At 42.8% G+C, this 22,748-nt stretch overlaps 1 protein-coding gene across 1 annotated transcript; it reads right to left on the bottom strand.

The window, feature by feature from the left end:
* Positions 1-1,833: 1,833 nt before the first annotated feature.
* Positions 1,834-15,140, bottom strand: LOC133886608 (PHD finger protein ALFIN-LIKE 8). Its single transcript, XM_062326322.1, has 5 exons — positions 14,875-15,140; positions 14,710-14,742; positions 13,593-13,821; positions 2,596-2,722; positions 1,834-2,502 (listed from the first exon to the last, which is right to left on the bottom strand). The coding sequence occupies exons 1-5, from the start codon at positions 14,963-14,965 to the stop codon at positions 2,218-2,220; spliced, it is 765 nt and encodes a 254-aa protein (XP_062182306.1). The 5' UTR covers positions 14,966-15,140; the 3' UTR covers positions 1,834-2,217.
* Positions 15,141-22,748: the final 7,608 nt, after the last annotated feature.

Below are 22,748 nucleotides of genomic sequence, written 5' to 3'. Positions count from 1 at the left end.
TGAAGCCTTCCACCGACAAATCAAACAAAGCAATTACTAAAGTGATCACCACTACCTATGATAGGGTTGTCTTCGCCTACTAGGATGCTTCTAAGTTGTACCGAGAACAATTGTCTAATGATGCTCAGAGGATGAATGAGGATGCTCATGTAGCGTTCATTCTGGTTGCTAGTGTTGAGCCCTTGTTCTCCTATGAGATTGTTGACTTTTTTATAGCCTTTCAGATGTGGACTCATCTTCGTCAAAAGTATAAGCCTTCTAAGGATGCTCTTTACCTATATGTTGTTCGCTAGAAGCAGTCTCTTTAGTAGGATGATACCACTGCTGATATGCTCTACTCTCGGACGTTATCAGTGTGGCGTCAGTTGGACTCTATTTGTGTTGTTGGTTGTTGCTTATGTAAGTGCTATTTGCATCTACATGTTGAAAGGGATTTTCATCACCTCTATGAGTTTCTAACTCATCTTCATCCCAAGTTTGAGAAGCGTAGTGTTCAGTTGCTTGCAAGTCATCCTCGTGCCACACTTGTAGAGGTCCTTACAAAGATGCATTTAGAGGAGACTCATTTGCATGGTTCTAGACTACTGCCACTTCCCTCATTGTTGGTTGTTCGTCCACATATTGTGCCTATGTCTTTGTCTACACCAACTAAAGTATTAATACAGTCACATGGATAGTAAATGCGTGAATGTGATGGACTCAAAAATCAGCGGTTCCACACCTACTCCTCATGCCACTCATTCACCTTTTGTAGCCTCCTCAGGTGGTGGTAATCGCCTTAGCTACACCTACTATAGAAAAGAGGGTAATGCTGAGGTGAATTGCTACCGGAAGAAGTATCTTCAACAACCATCTAGTGCTTGTATCACCAAGGCACGGAGTGCAACTTAGCACAGATTCTATCTTTTTAAACTCAGTATAGTTGATCTTCCATAAGTTTAAGGGGTGTTAGAGATATATTGCATCTATGTATTATTCCTATGATATAAGGGGTTCTTTATATATTGCTCACATTTACATGTATATATACTAGTTTATAGCATTGAAAAATAAAGTTACTATTCCCAACAGAATCAACCATGACTATAGAGCTACTCTAGCTCTTATTTATTAGGACGAGGATGGACATAAAGAAAATATTTTTCATTCCTGGAGCGGGAAAAAGGCTTTTGCCGCCTTGGTGGAGTGGACTAGAGGTGAGGGAAGGTATATGGAATGCACAGAGATAAATACCAGGTTCAAAGCTGCCGTGGCATCTGAGATGCAGAACCACTTCAATCATAATATCTATCGGCAAAAACCCTAGCACTATTGTTGTCGCCGGGAACAGGAGAATCGGGATAAACTTGGACGAGTCAATAAAGGCGAGGTTGGCGGAGTGTAAGATAAAGTTTGATAGGCGTGGACATGAACAGAAAACCAGGGCGGGAAGAAAAGCAGCAGAGGAGCAAAGAACGAAAAGCAGACGGTGATGGATGCAGATATGCTTGTGAACTACACAGGGCATCCGATGCAGTCCACTCCTCTCCTCTCCTGCCAATTTGTATGTTCTATTGACAAACTGGAGCCAATCTATCAAAGTCAAACCCCACTAGATTGTGATCTACGCCAGTCAGAAGCTGCCTCAAAAGCATACCTGATATGCTGGATGGAAAGATGATGCAGCTGAAATTGAAACATGGGTTCATGATCAATGATATTGGCAGGTGCAGGTGATCCATTACAAATCTGCAGAGAATAGGGCATATACACTTTGGTTTACCTTAGTAGTTAGTACATTGTAACCGGACAGATTCACAAACCATCAGATGGCAAGTGCAAAATAGACTCTAGTGAACAAAGCTTTTCGAAATATATAAGATGGTAAATCCACCAGAGCTTCGTGTGCGAAAATTATGAGCCTAGAGAAATAACAACACAACTTTTCAACAAACTAACAATGTTACACGCTGACATAACGCACAACTGACATCTAGAACAGTTTTGACACTAGTACAGGTGCACCGGGAAGCTTGAAGAAATACAGGCTACTACAGTTAGATGCTAATTACTAACAATAGAAAATCTAAAATATCTGACATACACCAAACAACACATCAAGACCTACAGCTGGCCCTATCACTGAAAGCAACAACTGAATGCACATCCATTGGGCATTCTGTCCCATGTGGGTGTTCACAGCGAGTCAAATTCTTCTTGGTTCTCAAGCATAAGCGATCATGCTCTGGCTCTCTTGCTACTACTGCTACAGTTCGGGCACTTGTAGTGCTTGATGTGCTCGGCCTTGGCAGGAGTGATCTTGACACACTTACCATGGAACCATGTCTCGCAAGCGTCACAGCATATCCAGAACTCGTCCTGTCCGTAGTTGTCACCACATGCACCACACAATGTGTTTTCATGATCTTCCTCTTCCTCCTCTTCCTCGCCTCCACTATCTTCTTCATCCTTTGGAGGTGGCATCTTAGAACCCCTTGAGTTGGGTTCTGGCTGGCGTGGCAGCTGTATGTGTATAGTGCCAAAAGAAAAAGGTGAACGAAGTCAGGAGCTCATTTCAGGCCAAAATTGTTAAAGCAAAATGAAAGGAACCATTACTTTTGTGCCAGATTTATTGCTCTTGCTGCTGCTTTTGGGGTTTTTTTCTTTAGTTTGCTTCTTGGCAGTACCCGTGACAACTTCATATATTGTAGGGAGGTTATTAATCATGACAAAAAGCCGCTTCCTGCAATAAAATCACAGAAGGTGATTATATTGTAGCTGACTAAGTAAAAGAAAATCCATAAGAATAGTAGAAACCCTTCTGTGATTTTCTCCACCTTGCTGGACAAATGTTCTTATGGACCCTTAAAATTGCAAATCTAAGATACATCAGAAGTACTCCATTTTATGATTTGCGTAAGCCTCGGATCTTACACAAAAAGCCTTACATATTAATGTAAGCAACTTGAATAGAATAGATCAACACGACATATACCGAAAGAACCAAACTCTGGTCTCAAAGCTCAGAACAGTTGGATAAAGACTCCTCAATGACTTTCTCCACCTTGCTGGACATTTTAATTACTATTCTATAGCTAAGATTTTCTAATCTGGGAGGAGAGTCCTCTGTTTCAGCTGTAACGAAAACTTCCATTGAATGGAAATAGAGGAATTTACCGTCACTTAAGAGGGAAAGGGAATAGGTCAAGAAAGATGGGCGCAATGGAATTGAGGCAATGTTCATAGAAGTACAATACAAAGACCTCAAGATCAAATCTTCAACTAAGAAAACAAGTCAAACAACCTCTGTACTAATTTAAGAAGAAAGGCAAAACTCAAAATGATACAACAACTCGGCATTAAGGCAGCCCCTGTCCAGATGTTGAACCAGGACCTTGTCATTTTAAATACCATCAAGTAATAGAGGTTTCTATCCCAAATAATTAGTTACAAAATATTATTTTGACCTGTTAACACATCCTTACATGACACTCAACATATCTACAATACAGAATCAATATTTTGCCACAAAAAATAAAATAACAATAACACAGTTTATGGAGCATAAACCTTCCATTCGATAACATACATCCATTTTATTATGAAGGAACATACATCCATATTCTTGGAAATTAAGTGAATCAAGAATCTAGCTATTGCAATGTTCCGATCACCTCCATATTTTAATGATTTAAAAGAGATGGATGGTTGTAGTATACAAAATAGGCATATGTATTGTTATGGCTTGTGGATGGTAGTGGATTGCAGAGGTTGTAGCTGTGATTGAAGGGAGGATGAGACAATCTCGCCGCCGCCTCCTTGTCGTGGTACTGCTGGAAGGGAAAGCTGAGAGGAGTTCGGCTGGAGAGAGAGGGAGAGAGAGAGAGAGAGAGAGAGAGAGAATTAGGACTCTTATTGATTGTTTTATTATGAATAGCATCTCTCCTTATATAGGTTGGATTTTACACAAATCAACTCCAAATCTTAACCTTCCTAACTTAACTCCTCTTGAATTGGAAACTACCTCAATCTTATCTCTAACCAAATCAAATCTATTTCTTACCAAACTTAACCTTCATCCAAAAGGAAACTTATCTCCTAGATCAGATTAGCTCCTACTGTTGTCGCCGCCCGCTTCCTCTTATTGCAGCGGTTGTAACACTCTCCACACATAGCATCTCTCCGCTCCTCGACAAATAGCTTGTCCTAAAGCTGGAAAGCAGGATACCGCTCCTGAAAGGATTGGAGATATTCCCATGAAGCGGCTGATGCCAGCTGTCCTTGCCATTGAATTAAAATATGACGAACACCACGAGCCATCCGAACTTTAACTGCACGGTTTGGAATAGGAACAATGGCACCGTTTGGAATAGGAACAATGGCACCGTGGTTAGTTGGTGGCAAGGATGAGGGTGCTGCATGGGGGTCGCCCACATACTTCTTGAGCAGCCCAATGAGACCTTCAATGAAGTCCATGGCGACATCGGTCCGGACAGCTGATGGCACGAGTAATGGCACGAGGAGGCCGGCTAGGTATAGGTGCTCCATTTGTTCCTCTGGCAGATGACACAACTGCGAACGAACTCTTGGACCTTTGTGCATGTGTTGGGCGTGTGGAAGTCACGACATAGTCGATGGAGCACCGTCTGGACCCCTTCATGACCGTCCTCATGGGCTGCTGCCAAAACCTCAAGGAGCAGGGGGATGACGACGGTAGATAAAGACGTCAGTTGTAGGTGATGACGCCATCGGTAAGGCCCTATAGTTCCGCTAATGTGCCAGCATCAATTTGCTCCCGAAGTGCCACCAACGCCGGGTTCGTGGATGCTGCTACCCGCAACCGTGCCAGGAGATCAAAGCTTGGCGCCGAGATGGCCAAAGCCAACCCCAGCTCGGTGTCCCATCTTGGCAGTGAATCAACCACTATAGGCAACCTAGCTTATACTCCACTCTGAAATCAAAGCCCAACAATTTGCTTACCCAGTGATGTTAGGGAATCGTGATGAGACGTTGGTCCAAGAGGAACTTGAGGCTCTAGTGATCAATTTCGGCGCTGAACAACCTCCCTCATAAGTAAGGCTGCTAATGACGGATGGCTTGTACAAGACCGATCAGCTCTCGTTCGTAAGTTGCGAGGTGCTTGTGCGTGGGCTGATGGCGCGGCTGAAAAAAGCGATGGGCCCGTCTTCCTGATGTAGCATCACGCCGAATCCTGAGCCCGACACATCATACTCCACCACAAATGGCCGCGCAAAGTCGGGTAACGCAAGCACTGGCCCGATCATGAGAGCTTGCTTGAGAGCCTGGAGCGCCATATCTGCCTACTTGTTTAAGCCCTCCTTGAGTAATTGGGTCAGGGGAGCTACTAGCCGGTTGAAGTCCTTAATGAAGCACCTGTAGTAGCCGACCAATCCTAGGAAGTTGTGCAACGTGCATGGTGATTGTGGTGGCGGCCAATCGGCCACTACCTTGATCTTGTCAAAGTCCATGCCAACGTTGAGTGTCGAAACCACGTGTGGGCTAAATAAGCCACTGATTCCTCATTGAAGGAACACTTGGAGTGCTTGACGAAGAGCTTGTGGTGGTGCAGGAGAGTCAACACGGCCCGAAGGTGTTGTAGATGAGCCGACCATGACAGGTTGTAGACAAGTACGTTGTCGAAAAAGACAAGGATGAAGCGGCAGAGGTAGGGTGCAAAACCTCATTCATCAGCGCCTAGAATGTCGCCAGAGCATTCGTGAGGGCGAACAGCATCACCAGGAACTCGTACAACCCTTCATGCGTCCAAAACACCATCTTGGCCACGTCGGTGGGATGCATGTGCACTTGGTGGTAGCCGAGGCGTAGGTCAAGCTTGGAGAAGAATTAGGTACCGCGAAGCTCGTCCAGCAGCTCGTCGACCACTGGGATGGGGACATTGCCCTTTACCGTCTGGTCGTTGAGGGCGCAATAGTCGACACACACATGCCATGTCCCGTCTGCCTTCTTGATGAGGAGCATTGGTGCGAAGAAGGTCGATGTGTTGCGCTTGATGAGGCCCTGCTCCTCCAGGGTGTGGCACTGGCACTGCAGCTCGTCCTTGTGGGACACCGACTAGTGATACGGGCGGACTGCGACCGACTCAATCCCAGGCACCAGGTGGATGTGGTGGTCCCGGGCGCGCTGACGGGGCAGACCGCTTGGCTCGGTGAAGACGTCTCCAAACAGTCAGCAGGTCCTCCGATAGATTGCGCCTAGTGCACACGGCCGAGCCTGCACTGGCCGAACCTGCTTCTCTGGTCCATGTCGAAAGATATGGAGAGGCAACCAAAGTCCACTAGAGAATTAACCCCAAGGTCGCGAGCTACTATGTGTTGAGGACCACGTCATAGCCCTCAATGGAAGGATGAAGAGGTCTGCTTGAAATTCGTAAGTGGCGATGGAGAAAGCAACTCAGCGTAGAACACCAGAACAAGGCACTCATTCGCCATTGGCCACCACGCAATGCAGAATCCTGCGTTCCCGGAACAAAAGACCGGTGCACGCTGATGCAAACTCCGACATGAAGTTGTTGGTGGAGCCCGAGTCCAACAAAGCGATTAACACCACCGCCAATGTTGCACTGCACCTGCATGGTATTAGCCTTATAGACGCCGAAGATCGCGTGCAACGAGATGTGCGGTGTCGTCGTCAATGTTGTCATCACTATTGCCGTCATCGTCACCCAACTCGCGGAGGATGAGCCGCTGCACGACTTTTTATGGCCACGCACGTATTGTTCGTCACAATTGAAGCAGAGACCGCGACGACGATGGTCACCCATCTCAACTTGTGGCAACCGCTTCACCGTGCGGCTGACCACATTGGCTATGGATGATTGTGGCGTGTCAGCTGAAGCTAGGATACTGGTGTCGAGGCTGGTCTGTGGGAGTGACAGGCGGCACACAACACAAAGCGTGTGTCCGCTCGCTTGGACCATCTATTCTCGACGCTCAAAAGAGCACACCAGGCTCATGGCAACCTCCAAGGTTCGAGGGTTCTACAGTTGGACGTCAATACTCATGGGCCCCTGCAACCGAACAGTAAAGAGTTGCACCTGTTGAGATGCCATGAGGGGACCAACATGAGCCAAGAGTTTGAAGGAAGCGATCGTAGTAGTCGAGATGGACCCGGTGCGGCGGCAAGGTGCCAACTCGCCCAAGGGGTTGTCGCGCAGAGATGGTCGGAAGCGAAGATTGCGAAGCTCGATGAAGCAGATCCAAGACAACATGCCTTCTTCGCGCTCCAGGTGCATGTACCACTGCTGGGCGCGGTCGGTCAGGTGGAACACCGCCCAACAAACCTTGTCCTCGTTGGTTCGTACTCCTCGGAAGAATTGCTCGCACCAGTTAAGATACAGTAGGGGATTATCCTTCCCGTTGTACTTGGGGAAGTCGAGTTTGTGCATATGAGGGAGACAGTCAGAGTCGTGGTCATCTACGCGTGAGCCAACGTCTAGTCGCCAGTGACCCTGTCGGCATGCGGATTGACTAGTAGGCCATCACTTACTAGTGAACATGACGACAACGAGGTGTCGCGCTAAGCTTCCAAGCATGCGATGGCGAGGTGATGTGCCCATTGATGGTTGTCGATGTTGTGCAGCGTGTCGTCCAGCCTTGTTAGCTTATGTAGTATAATGTCTAGTGTAGTTTGGTCAGTTGTGGAAGCTTCATCATCGGAACCGAGCATGGCGGAGGATTGCGGAGAAAGTCTAATCCTGATACCAAGATATTATGGCTTGTGGATGGTAGTGGATTGCGGAGGTTGTAGCTATGATTGACGGGATAGCGAGGCCAATCTCGTCACCGCCTCCCCGTCATGGTACTGCTGGAAGAGAAAGCTGAGAGGAGTTCGGCTAGGGGTAGAGAGAGAATAGAGGGTGAATGTGGACTCCTAATTGATTGCTTTATTATGAATAGCACCTCTCCTTATATAGGGAGGATTTTACACAAATCAACTCCAAATCTTAACCTTCCTAACTTAACTCCTGCTGAATTGGAAACTAACTCAATCTTCTCTCAAACCAAATCAAATCTATTTCCTACCAAACTTAACTTTCATCCAAAAGGAAACTTATCTCCTAGACCGGATTGGCTCCTACTATTGTCGTCGCCCCCTTCCTCTTATTGCGGCGGCTGTAATACTTTCCGCACATAACATGTGTAGCCTGATCCCAGTAACTACTATTTAGATTTGGTGCCTTCTGTATGCAAAGTAGGATTGGACTTTCTGTTGCAAAACAAAGGGTGTATGTACTCCTGTTCCTAATTAATAATTTGCAGATAAGTATTTTCCCTTAGTGTGGCATGTACATCTCCTGGCTACCTGTTTATGTGTTAAGTTGAATTAAAGCAAGATTGCACCATGAACCCTGTTAGGAATCAAATCTAAGATTAGACCTACTAGCAACATAAAAACCAAAAAAATACTATAAACAGATAGATTATAGTACATTATGTTAGATTCTTGATTCAAGTGGGCAAAAGAACATCTCTTTTTCCCAACCCAATACCTAGGAATTGTACACTACGTTAATAAAAACATAACTAACCAATGTTTCAAATAGCAGGTTACAGAATAGCTATAGCGGTTTTGCTGCCCGGACGATAAACTAATGCCAAAACTATGCCACATATAGCATTTAGCAGATTGCAGGAATATCGTGAAATTCTTGCAAAATTAATGTGTTCCAAATAGGCCCTAATCCTAACAAATTATGTGAACTGCACATGCCACATTGTATCAAACTAATTTGCAGTTTCTCATGATTCTAGGAACAAAGTAGTTCAGCATTGAGACTATAACTGCTTAAGCGCGTAATGAAGTTTGCATGCCTGACACGGCCAGAGTATGCTCTGAATCTATCATTGGGGAGTAAGGTCCCCCATCTATCCTAACGACAATGTTATGAAGCGAAATTGATTGAAAAAATAATGAGAAACAAGCATCCATTATAACCATGTGGATTCATATATAAGGCGCATCAGCAGGAAATGAAGAACATGAAGAGTGTGGATGCATCCCAAAACAAAGGATAGACCAAATAAGATGAAGAGTGTGGATGCATCACGAGAAACAAATACAATGAGTCGAAGGATCATAACCTGATAGAACAAATAAGATGAGTAAAAGGATCATAACATGATAGCCCTTTGTGCTCAAGGCTGTAACCAACAAAGACACTCAATACACTGAGAAGAAAATTTGGTTTGCCCATGAGAAAGAAGGAAATAACAGGCATAAATAAAAATACAATGATGATCATAATGTGGAGGGGAACATAAGACATTCACTCGCACATCAACCTTGCTAGACAGATGATGGCTGAAGATTGTATCAAAAACAATAGTGGGGCCAATTTCATAAAAAAATGCGGGGAATATAAGAGGCAGAGATATGTCACGATGTTAATGCTTAACAACACCATCCTAAGTGTGGGCAACAACAAACAAAAGCTGGGGAAGAGTGCCTTGCTCAGATAACAAGTGTTTGGAAGCATGAGAAAATATGCATACATCCCCTGAGATCACCTGCAATAACAGCTAGCTCTAGGAAGGACTCCTATTCGACAATCCTATACCCAACAACCATTCTCATCCAATCCAAGAAAATCCTTCATATTTGTAAGCTGACCAACAGGCATAAGATTCATTGACAAACTAGGCACATAAGCAACACCAAGTGCAATAAAATGAGTGTGAAGTGTGCCATGACAAGAAATAGGCAGTGTACCATCAGCTGTCTAGATACAAGATGCTTGTAGTAGAGCATGACCAAAGTGGCATCGACCATGAATAAAAAATGCAAAATGTGTCAACAATACCTGACTATGAGTAATGAGCAGTTGGACTCCTAAAATGATCCAGGTATATCCATAGTCTTGACTCAAAGAAGAGAAGCTAGATCATATAAGTTGAAGATGCTTACAAAATGATATAACTAGAGCTAGAGTGTAGCGAAAGAAGATCATGGCTAATGATCCTTCTAATCCTTCTAATGCTATGGCATTGATTCTCATGATCAAGCCTATTGCACAAGATATCTTTTTGATGTTTCAGTTCTAAAGGGTAACATTGGACAGGTGAAAAAGAACATCCACTAGGAGTTAATGAGCAGCCAAACGAAGACATGTCTCATCAACTATAGCTTGGCAAGAGCATCCTCCATCTATGGAACTATGTGTGAGGAAGCAATCGTGCGTGTAGCAGTTGGAACTCTGATCAAAGTCATATCACAAATCCATACAAACAAAACTGCAAACTTGTAAATGTAAAACTATGCACAGTTCTTACATGTCAGGTATGGAGATGGGGCCATTAATTCATTTGACGCCAAATCATAATTATTAGAGCTGTTGGGGAATGATCTCACATGCTCCTTCGGACCTCTACGGATGCCACGGACCTCCGCGAATCATAATTATCAGGTCGAAGACCTTCGTAGATGCCGCAAACTAACAAGACTTACAGTTACCATGGATCTGTCATGTTGCAGGAACCCTTCAGCAAGCCAAAGGAACCCTTCGGACTCTCCGCGCCAAAGGAACGGTTCTGACAGCTTGGACGAGCGAAGCCTTCATTGGGCCTTTGGAGCTTAGCCGAAGGGCTTCGCTTGACGCCACAAGGGAGTGGCCTGAAGGGACACCAAAGGTGTAGCCGAGCGGAGACCTTCAGAGGTCCAAGCAAAGGGTGACGTAGGTCCTGCATGAAGACGGAGCAAAGGGCAAAGGCATGGTCGAAGGGGACCATTGGTAGCGACCGAAGACCATGAAGAGCAAGATCATAAATAATCTGGATGTACTTAGGAAAGTACCGTAATACTCTCGAATATGCCGAGCATGTGGCAGTTAGAGGGATAATCTCGTAAACTGTAACAAGGAATAGTTGAGTACAACATATAAATAATAAGATGTAATTGTAACTGACATGACGGGTGACAAAGGCTTCTCCACTTTGTGTACATTTTCCTCTAGCCTTCAGATTCCTCTGGGTCCAAAGGCCTACCACTCTATTGGCGACGCTAGTTCCCAACAAGAATGTCGATATAGCAACACCATAGCACCTATATAACATCACGGCATTGGATTTCTCTTCGCCACAGCGTGAAAGTGTATGGCATTCGCCATATAGGTGTGGCATCCATGTGGCGTCGTTGTGGCACTCTGTGGCGTTGCCGTGCTTTGTGGTGGGTACCATAGTCGGAAAGGCACTGACCTGTTATTCAGTTCGGAAAAGCATTGACCTGCTTATTCTGCAGAAGCAAACCCTAGTCGAACCACCATCCTTTCCCTACGTTGCCACCGTCGAAACGGTCACCCGCCCGTTTGCCTGCGCGGCCCGCCACCAAGCCGCCTTTCCAACGTTGTTGTTGCCCTGTTCCCGGATCCAAATCGGCCACCCCCTATTCACCCTCCCTATGCAGCCCGCCTTCCTACGTCGCTACCCATTCGATCATCCACTTGTCCGTTTGCGCTGTCCGCCACCGAGTCAACTACCCTCTTTGCGCGGACTGTTGTTGAGCCAAATTGGTAACTTTTTTTTTGTTTTGGCCACATTTTTGCAGAATATTGTTGATAAAGTGACTTTAAGCATGGGGCCTCTGACGCTTCATATGATCCAAAGACTAATCCAAAACGGAAGGCAAAGTTAAATGATGGTTGATCCAAAACTGAAGGCCAAGTCATACGATCCAAAGACTCAACGATCCAACCTCAAGTGCTCATGGTTGTGAGGGCCTCACATGGGACCAAGTTGATGAAACATCACATGAGCTTCAAGGTCATAACCTTCCTAGGACCTACACTTGTCGTGCAATACCTACACCAAGAGTGGTTGAAGAATATGAGCCACACTCGACAAATAAAGAAGACGAAGAGAAAGAGGACATCATTTTGGATGATGATGATGTAGATTATTATGGTGAACAATCAATGGATGTTATTGAAGATGATGTAGAGAATGTGATAGCATCTAACGATCTTGATGACTTTGCATTGGATGACTTTTAAGAGATGGCAGATTTGAAACTTCGAGAGATGAGAGAGTTGTATGACTTTCGTGCTACATTTGCATTGCTAATTTAATTTCCTAATATCCTAGACATTACTTTTGTGCTACAGTTACATTGCCAATAAAAATTTCTTAATATCCTAGACTTGATGTGTGTATGGCGTCGCAACACCGCACGTCATAACCGATATAAAGGTGTGAAGGTGGTGGGTCGTCGCGCCTCGCTGCACTGTCGTAATAACTATACGCAAATTGGAACCGAATGAACTGTAGAAGTCTTGCTATTGAAGAGAAGGAATAGTCTATAACAATGAAAACAAGTGAGACTAACTACTCAAAAGAATCATTCCTTCAATGTTCTATCAATGTACCGGGAAGCAATATTTTGTAGAGGATCATAAGAATGGCAAACAACCATTCGTGTTATTTTCCCATTAGCTTCACATCAGAACTCTAGCGAGCCAAAAGGAGAAGAAACCATGACAGAATAGAGAAACAGTAGTGTGCAGACAACACCTCAAACCAGCAATCTTGATTGATGGATCACGAAGCAGCATCAACAATAGACAAAATAGTAACGATCAAGTACAAAGTAAAAGAGAGACCAAGCAGTAGCTACTAAATATGAAGCAATGGCAGCAATCTTGCATGGCGAAGGTGCCCAGCTGCATGGGGAGATTATACTATCAGAGAAGTTGATGCGATGATCTGGGCTCAATAGCCAACTGAGAGAAGCAGAAAAAATAGGCTAGGGCTGGTAGAAACAAGATCGACTCCAACCAGAGGACTGACAATGAAGGCACAACACAAGTAGCACAGCTCTGACGTCAATGGTAGCATGTGAAAACTAGGATCCCATCCCTCAGTAGGGACACTGATACCATGTCACACATTCGAGGGCATTTCAGAATAGCAGCTCAAACTGACCTAGAAGGTCAAGGTTATCTATGTACAGAAACAAACTCCTGATGGGCCAAAGCTAACTCATTCTATCACACATTAACTCAAATACAATAAAAATTACTACACAACCAAAATATAACAAGCAAATACTTCAAGCAACCACATTCCTCTACATCATCAAGCTCATTTGATTCCCATATAGGGGTGGTAAAAGGCTAAAAGCTATTAATACTCCATGTAGTCTAAATACTTTATGTTTTGTTGACAGCGCATGTCTCCAAGATACATTTTGATTGTTAATTTATGCATTAAAGTGATAACAAGGGGCAAGTATTTTGGACCGAGATAGTATCCACAACGAGATCGAAGATACACAATTTATTGCATATTGAACAACATAGCATTTTTATGGATCACTACATGAAACAAAACTAGAACAAAACATCAAAATTAGTATTAACAAAATGTGCTCCTTAATAATTTGCAGGACTCTGATGACCAAATTAACTTTAGATTGCCAACAAAATCGATGCAAACAATGATACGAAAAAACTTCGATGATAATAACAACAAGAATAGAGGCGCCACTACTAAGAATAGCACATAAGGTACAATATGATAACAAGATTGGATACAATCACACGAAAGAACCATAAGAAACAGACAGAGCAGCAAATACAGTACCTGGATTCTTTGTCAAACCCAAATCTTGCTCCAAAATAAAAGGCCACAGCCAGCAGCCAAGCATCACTATGCACCGCAACAAGTGACAGCCAATCTTTCTCATCCATTCCGTCACGAGCAAAATTAATTCCCAGAGCTGGTTCTGGAAGTTCAGGAGGAACCTCCTCTGCGGGCAAGTTCACTTCCCACGTTTCGTTGGGAAGACCATACAAACACAGATTCTCTTTCTCTGCAATCAAAATGTTAAAGAACTTATGGGTCAAAACAGTAAAAACTGTTTGGTTATACTGGAAGTCAATTTTTCCCAAAAAAAGCATACTGGAAATAAAAATAATAATAATAAAAGGACGGTTCCACTTGGATGCTAGGAAACCTATTGGACCAAAATAAGAGTTCCTTTGTGACTGTGGTAGCCATCTTATGCTTCAGTGACCTTCCTAAGTAAAAATAATAATAATAAAAGGACGGTTCCACTTGGATGCCTAGGGAACCTATATTGTACCAAAGTAAGGAGTTACTTTGTGACTGTGGTAGCCATCTTATGCTTCAGTGACCTTCCTATTATTCTTTTTCCCCTGATATCTCTCTAGTGCCTCTGCCTGAATGAAAGCCCAATATTACCCTCCTATGAGATGGGCAACTTGGTCATTTGCCACTACTTTTACTCTCGTGCTCTTCTGGGTTCAAAACAGTACAGGTAGACGTCATTCAATCCAATTAGAAAAGCAGATCAGCTCCACCCCCACCCCACCCAAAAAAAAAAGAGTCCCCTCCCTCGCTCTCTCAATTCAAGTGTTCTTTGTTAATAGGAAACTAATCTGCTAGTAGATCGAAAACAAGAACCACCAAAACCAACACAGAAACAACCAAAACGCAAATTCACGCAAAAACACGGAGGGGTCGAAGCGATAAGCAAAACAATCCCAAATTAGGACCAAAAACAGAAAAATCCACACAAAAAGTTCCTTCTTTCAGTGAGGAACACGGAAATCACACAAAACCTCTTAGTCAAGCGCCCCAAAGACCGCATCATTCCGGCACAAAAAACCAAGAACGGCACCGAATCGAGCGAATTCGAGGCCCAAGGACGGCATATCAGAGGAGAACGCGAGCTCACCTGGGTCGCACTGCTGGTAGAACTTCTCCACGTCTGCAAAACCCAACAAACGAAACCAATCAGCCACCCAGAAACAAACCGACCAAAGCCTCTGGTGCCTCAGAGACACCCAAAAAAATACCTAAAAAATTCCGTGTGGGTGAAAGGACGAAAAAGAGCACTTACCGGTGGTGAGCGCCTTGATCATGCCGGCCCGCCGCGCGCGGAAGTCCCGGAACACGTCCTCCGGCGTGCGATGCGTCCCGCCGCCGTCCATCTCCCGGTGCGGTTGCGGGGGCGGGGCTCGGCGCCGGAGCTCGGTCTGGGGGCTAGGGTTAGGGTTTTGGGGCCCGGGGGAAGGGGGAGGGGAAGCTTGGGGACAGCGAGAGAGCGACCAGTGGAACAAAGATTGGATTTTTAGAAGAGGATGGAGGAGGGACGGGACGGGGGGACCAGGGCGCGGATTTTGAATCACCCCGAGGGGTGAGGTGCTAATATTTTTAAGGGCTTGTACTTTTTCGGGATGGATTGCGCCTGAGCCCCTGACAGACTTTTATTTTCAGTTATACCACTGGCGGGGGAACGGTCGCCTGTCAGGCGCGGTGAAGCTGCGTTTAAGCGCACGTTAAAAGACAACCCGATGGCGTGTGGGTCCACTTGCCAGCGAATGTAACTCTGCCTCGCAGTTGCTTTACCTGTCTGATCTGATGATAAACAGCATCATTAACAAGGTTGCAGAAGCTACTTATGTGCTATTAAGATATCTTAATCAACCAATAATTAGGCTGGAGAAAGGATTAATCCGTGCAACAGACAACTGAAACATACAAATGGCAGTGAAATTTGCATCGAATATTTGAATTCTTGTGATTTGGTTCCAAGTACAACAGTACAAAAAGAGCATAGCCTTCTTTAAGTGGCAACTGGCAACATTTGAGACTGACGTCAGAAGTTGGTGGATTTGTTCACTTGTGGCAATAGCCAAAAAAACAAATCTTACCTGCGCACCTTCTCTTGGGCCAACATGGTTTATATAGAAAAAAATTATTAGATATATAAATATATAATTTATCATAATTGTTTAGTTATATTAAGATTTGTACTAACTAGAGGGGTGGGTAAGAAAATTAATAGATTAATGAGTATTAGGTGGGAGAGATGGATGATTAAGATAGACCGTACGAACATAAAAACATCTATGTTGCATTTCCTATTCATATGTACACTATTGTCATAAAATGCAAGAACAGTGAAGATATACAGAACTTAAACAGGTACACACAATCAATGTTGCAATCATGCGGAATGCGGCCCACCATCAGATCCATGTATGCAGATCCTAAGCGAGGATCAAAGGAGTGATGTCCTTGGTTCTTTGTTGGCAGCCATGCAAGATGATAGAGTAGTAACGCCGGAATAGACCTTCTTCGAGTAACAGAAGCTGTGTGTAACGAATGGAGGAGGCCCCATCATCAGTGTTGTTATGCTCCTGACTCCTGTTTACTCAGAGGGATGATTTACTACAACATTAAGCAATGTGGTGTCAGCGTAAGAAGTTACGCACATCGAGCAAAAAAATCAAAAGAATTGCCATCCGGAGAGAGGAATCCAGCATTCAGACATGGGCGGATCCACCATGTTGCATGGGTATTCAATTGAATACCTAACTTTTTTGCAAAAAAATTGAGTATATAGCACATATACTACGTATATATATCTTTGCTGCTTCAATCTATCAGATCACTCAGCAAATTGTAAACTAATTGTTTTAGTAAACTAATAAAAGTGGTTTCACTAATTTTGGGGTGTTATGGATTAATTATGAATTAATCTATCTGCAATACATTTACTCAATCCTGCACGTTACAATAACTATTTCAAGATTTCATGTATTTTTACAAGATAGAGGATCATGTAAGAAGACTAAAAAATTTTGTTTCATAATTTTTGGATTAGTAAATAATTAACTATGCATTTAACTCGAATTAATAAATGAGTTGTACGTTTTTTTTCAAACTTACTCTCCATGTAATATGATGCAAAGGATATTATTTTTGAAAACAAATTTCACAAAAGGTCTTATAATTGTCTCTAGTTTTTTTTAGAATTTTTTGTGATTTTTTTTAAAATTTTAAATTTTTGGGCGTGTTTTTCAACAAAATCAAATCTTTGGGGTTTTTTTTGCAACAAAACAATTTTTGGAGGGGAAAGTTAAAATCTAAGTGACTTTTGGGGGGATTTTTGCATTTTTCCCTAACTGAAAAGTGCCCACATAGCAACAAACATCAGGTATTTATGATCTTTATGTTGTGACTGCCCAGTTCGGCAATCAGCAGTTGAGCGTGAATTTTTTGTGCAAGTTAAGGATAGTGACATCATTAAATGCTTCCAAGCCATAAAGGAACACAAAGTTAAATTGTAATTTTCTTTAAATGCTTTGTAATTTCTTTTAATTAGTTAAAACTTCTCTACTATGAATAATTTATACTTTAAAATTTACGCTACTATAGACTTCTCGTATTTTAGATTGAACATTTTTTTTAATACTGAATACCCAATCGCCAAATCCTGGGCCCGCCACTGCATTCAGAGCAGTTTTGAATTGTGCCAGTTGCAGGTCCATGGACGTGATCCTTGTGAACTCTACTAACTGGTGAAAATAATGCAGCAGTTACCTCAAATAATGAATCTCCTTGTGATTTCTATATGAAAGTTTTTAGAAAGTAAACAGAGGATAAGAAATGTGATTACATTAACAGTTTCAGGTTTATGAAAGAGGTGGAGTAGCAGGGTAAGGCAAAGATCCTGCCAGGAAAAGAAGACCAGTACCTGTTTATTTTCAATGAAACTTCCTCTGAGGCAAAATTTCAGCAAAAGCCTTCTGCAGAGCCTCTTTCGCAATTTTGTATATCTCTGCAGATGTTGCACCTTCCTCGGCAAATCTGATAGCATTATGACACAAATCATTACACCGCCAGACCAAAGGTCCTTTTGAGCTTCCGGGAACTGCAGGCAATATGTCACTCTTGGCCTTTCTAGTCCACCGTTTCAATATATATTTCTCAGGAAGCACTAACATGCCAAATACTATTAAAACCCTTAATGCCTTGGGGCATAGAATGCCCCCATAATCAAATTTGTGACAGCTACAAATTATGTTGTTCTAAGAAACCATGTTAAAATGTATCTTATTTTATATATGATGAGTGATTGATAAGATTGTTTTGGTTTGATGATTGTTGAATTGTATGAACATGTTTATATACTTACAATTATGATTATGACTAATTAAAGTTGTATAGAGTTGAAATATTTTGTCTCTGTGCCAGAAAAATTGTACACACCGAATGATCCGGCACTCAAAAAATTAAACATGCCAGATGGTCTGGCATTCAGAAGGATTTCATGCTAGATGGTCCAGCGTTCAGAAGGAATTAACGCCAGAGCATTTCAACTCAGAAAAAAGTTAAAGTACATATCAGATGGTTCGGTGTTGGACAGCAGTGTACGCCAGAGCATTTGTTCAAGAGAGTTTGCAGATTGGCTCTGATGAACTTGCACTCGTCAGAAGGTCCAATGATGGGGTGAAATGGACGCCGAATTAATATTTGTAGAGAGGTTGCAAAATAGACGGTCTGGTGAGTTTAACACGCTGGATGGTCCGGCACTCAGGAGGAGTGAACACCAGAACATTTGGCGTTCAAGTTTTCTCTAAAGTGTGCTTTCAACTAAGGATTTTGATTATGACTAATCTATGATGGAGTTAGAGATATGTGTTTGCTTATCTCATGTTGTGCATGTAATGGGTGCAACTTGGTGGTCAACGGTGGGATAATAGGGGCTAAACGGGTGCTTGGTGCTGAACGATCAAGAAGGTCAGACGGAGTTAAGGGTAATACTAGTTGTGCACATGAAGGTCTAGCAAAGCATAAGAAGATGAATAAAGATGACATGTTAACAAAGTCAAGCGAAAGGAATACCGGTGCAAGTGACAGGGCGGCTCGATGGATCGAAAGCGGAAGAGACTTACCGGCAATCAAGATCACAAGACTAAGTATGCATGTCGACATTGAGATGCTTGCTTGAGGTGAAAGCAAGTGGCAATGAGTCACGCTTTGAGAAGCATGTGAGATAGTTTTACGATTTGGCCTCAAAACCGTGGAGGGATGGAGTGCACGTAGCATCATCATGAAGCTTGCGTCGAGGTAAAGCTAAGTCGTGAAGGTATCATGGTCGTCCGATTGATGAAGGAAAAAATTAAACAAAATACCCTCGATAGTAAGTAGGAGTGTACTACAAGAGAGATGTATTTTGAGAATAAGGAAACTTAGCATCCAATGAAGCTCTTAAAACCTATAAATAGAGGGATATAGCTGTTAGGAGAGAGTGAGCTACCCACTTGAGTTTGTATGCTAAGGTATTAGAGGAAAGGAGAGATGAGAGCGTAGTCTTTGTAATAGGTGATAGTTTTTTTTTAGGGAAATACCTTATAATATGTTTAAAAGAGGGCTGACCTTTGTAAGAAATGAAGTGTATGTTTCCTCCAATACCTGTGTTCATCTCTTTCTAGTTTTTTTTTGTTGGCTCCCTTACTTTGTTACGAGTTTTTCCTTTTTGGTTGTGATTTTTGTTTTGGGTAATAAGTTGAGATTTTCCAACCTTAGGAAATTATTTTTCTGGTTGCCAGAGGCATAAAATTTGAATTCAAAATTGGTCTTGAATTCTCTTGCCTCTAGATTATCAATTTGGATAACTTCTTTTTCCGGTGTTTTGTTAGTTGGTTCAAAGGTTTCTTCCTTTTAGTTGATATCTTTTATGGCGATAACTCATGGGATGAGTTCCAATAAAACCTAGGGTTCATGTATATTCATGAGAACCATGTCTTTCCTTGAAAATTTCCATAGCAACTTGTCTCTCTCTGGTTTTTGCTTCCGCTCTTGATTTTGAGGTGCGTTGGGTGACCAAAATAGGAGAAGACCATCAAAGAATTTTCTGAGACACCTATCCACCTCCATCTAGTCATCATTATCAGTCTTACAATTGGTATTAGAGCCGTGTTATATCACCGGTTGACCTTAATCGTCTTTGTGATCTGTAGGTGGCATGGATAGACATGGGAAGATTCTACTCTTTGAAGGTAGTGACTTTTTGTATTGGAAGATATGCATGAAGGCTTATTTATTAAGCCAAGGAAGTACAATATGGAAGATTGTAGACTCTAACTATGTAATCCTTGCTGATCGCACTACTCACGTTCAAATTGAACAATATGAGACTAACAACAAAGCTAGAAATATATTGTTCACCAGCCTAAGTCAAAATACGTTTGATAGAGTTCAGCACATTCGTACTACTCGGGACATCTGGTCTACTCTGAGTGTCTTTCATGAGGGCACTAATCAGATTAAATCTAGACGCCAAAGCACATACAATCAACAATATCAGATGTTTGTGCAATGACTTGGAGAATCTTTGGATGCTATGTTTGAGAGATTTGATGGAATTGTTAGCAACCTTAGATCCACTGGGATTTTGCCCTACTCTGATCATGAGAGGGCGATCAAGCTTCTCTATGCTCTTGACTGTAGCATATGGAAAGTAAAAATCTTAAACATTGAAGAGTCATCTAGTTATGATATATTCACTTGCGATGAACTATTCAGCAAGCTCAAATCCAATGAGATAGCTAAGGCAGCTAGGATAGGCCTAGGAAACTCCATGTCTCAAAATATGATGTTGGTTTCCGGACCTAGTGGTGGTAGTCAGGTTGGAGCTGGATTTTCTTGTGCTAACCTTTTACCTAGTGGATTTACTTTGTCTTTCTTGATTTCTATAAAAGAGGAGTGTGTGGATGCACTTGATGATGAGGACTTAGCATTGATCGTGCAGAAGTTCACCCGCTTCTACAATGACCGACAAGATCGGAGGGGAGGGGGCTCTCGCGCCTGTTATGAGTGTGGTGACATTACTCACTTCAAGGTGGACTACCTCAAACTCAAGAATAGGGAAGACTACAACCACGACCATGACAAGCACAAGAAGAACAAGAAGCATTTGTTGAAGAACCACGACAAGATGACAAAAAGGCAACAAAGGCAGCTTCAAGAGTGTTTGTGGCGGTACTCGGTGACATCGACATGTCCTCAAGCGAGGACGAGAGCTCCGAGGAGGAGTCACCCATAAAGAACAAGAAGAAGAACAAGGACTTCATCGGCCTTTACTTCATGGCGGACGACAATGACAACAACCTCGAGCTTGATTCTTTCGAGGTATCACCTTCCTACTACTAGCTTTCTGTTCAGGTCAATACCTTGAATGATGTGCTTGTTAACTATGATAGATTGCTCAAGAAAGAAGTTCGTGAAGTCAAATAACTCAAGTCTATGCTAGAATGTTCATATTCTGAGCTTGAGTTGTTTAGGTCTAGGGCTAGGGATGAGGAGTGTGATAGTTATCTTGTGGTCATGAGTGACCTTTGTAACACCGTAATTTTTAGAATTTACAATTTTTTAAAATTGTCCAAGATTATTGAATAGCTTCAACAGTAGTATAGGTTTAAAACCTATTTTCTTAATCAATCAATCAATATAGGGTTTTGTTTTGTGTGCATTGCATGCTAAGTTTTGTTAGGAGCCAGGTAAATGCATTAGAGTTCTTTTTTCTTTTCTTTCTCTTTGGTGTTTTGAGTGAAAAGATTTTGAAAAAGGTTTTTACAAAAATTAGTAGTGAATAAGTTAAGGATTTTAATGGTTGCAATTCAAAATCTTTGAATTCAGCATCTATTCAATCCTTGATCATACTTGATCCTTCTCCAGGTCAATTCAAATATTATCCAAATCCTTGTTTAAAGCCAATCTCTCCTCTTTCTCAAATTCTACCCAAATCCAAATCCAAATTCAAATTCCTTATCTACTCCTATTTTTGTTCAACCTCAATTTTTTGTTTCTCTTAAATTCACTCCAAACTCAATTCAAATTCAAACTCTATTCAAATTTCTCTGCAAAAGTTTCTTTTCTAATCCCTAGATATACATAAAGTGTCTTTGGGCTCAAGTCCAAACCATTAGCCAAGTCTTCTAGATGACCCAATAAAGGATCCATGGAATCTGCAAATTTCGCGGAGTTCTGGACAACCTCATCTTCTCATGAAGTTTCGGAGTTCAAAACGGCATCAAATGCAAATCTTGAAAATACGAAAGTTGTAGGTCTCGCCGAGAGATTCGATTTGAACCTATGGAAGTCCTCTTTTGGATAATGGAGCTAGGAGTTATGGCCCTCGAAATTAGTACTGTGCAGATAAGTTCAAGTTCAAACAGTTTAACTTGTAACGCATTTTTAGACATTAAGATGACGTTTTCAGAAGTTATAATGATTACCAAAGTTGTAGATATTTTCGAGTACTACAATTTAGAATCAAGAAACGTCCAATTTGGAGTCTGGACGATGGAGATATCATCCTTGGAATAGAGAGCTACGAAAAAAGAAATTGTAACCGACTCGAACTCGAATCCGATTCGTGTTTGGTTTGGACTCCACCTCAACCATCCGCCTCTAGCCCTATAAATATCAGTTTCACGCCCTCTCCTACCCCTATTACATGCTCCCAAGCCCAATAAGTCGATGCTGCCCTGTCCGTGCGTCGTCGGAGCGTCGCCGTTCGCTGGAGCCGCCGCCGCCCATGATGCGCTACGTTGTCTTCTCCGTGATCCTCCTTCCTCGACCATCAAAGTAAGGTGAGGACCCATTCTTATCCTCCCTTACTACTGTTTTAGCATCATACTAAGTCTCTAGCCAAGCCCTAGCCCCGGCCAATGCCCGATCTACGCCACCACGGTCGTCGTTGTCTCGGACAGCCGCGGGACAGCCGCACTGTAGCCGATTGACATCGATGTCCCCGACCGAGCAGAGGTCACATCACAAAGCCCTTTCACCGGTGAATGTCCCATGATGTTCCCCACGTCCTCACCAACCGGTTCGCCCAGTAGAGTAGCCAAACTACCGTAATCAAGGTCGACATACCCGTTGTCCGGTTTCTGGATGCGTTCTGTGCGCGCACCGGAT

This window comes from Phragmites australis, chromosome 12 (genome assembly GCF_958298935.1).
Source record: "Phragmites australis chromosome 12, lpPhrAust1.1, whole genome shotgun sequence".
Lineage (NCBI taxonomy): Eukaryota > Viridiplantae > Streptophyta > Magnoliopsida > Poales > Poaceae > Phragmites > Phragmites australis.
The sequence above is the reverse complement of the archived record's forward strand: the minus strand, read 5'-3'. Positions and strand labels throughout refer to the sequence as shown.

Bases quoted from the DNA above. Each gene is read 5' to 3' on its own strand.
- LOC133886608 (XM_062326322.1), bottom strand. From the start codon at position 14,965: ATGGACGGCGGCGGGACGCATCGCACGCCGGAGGACGTGTTCCGGGAC. The intron at 14,743-14,874 runs GTAAGTGCTCTT...TGGGTTTTGCAG, and splicing joins GATCAAGGCGCTCACCACCG to ACGTGGAGAAGTTCTACCAG. The intron at 13,822-14,709 runs GTGAGCTCGCGT...TTTTGATTGCAG, and splicing joins CTACCAGCAGTGCGACCCAG to AGAAAGAGAATCTGTGTTTG.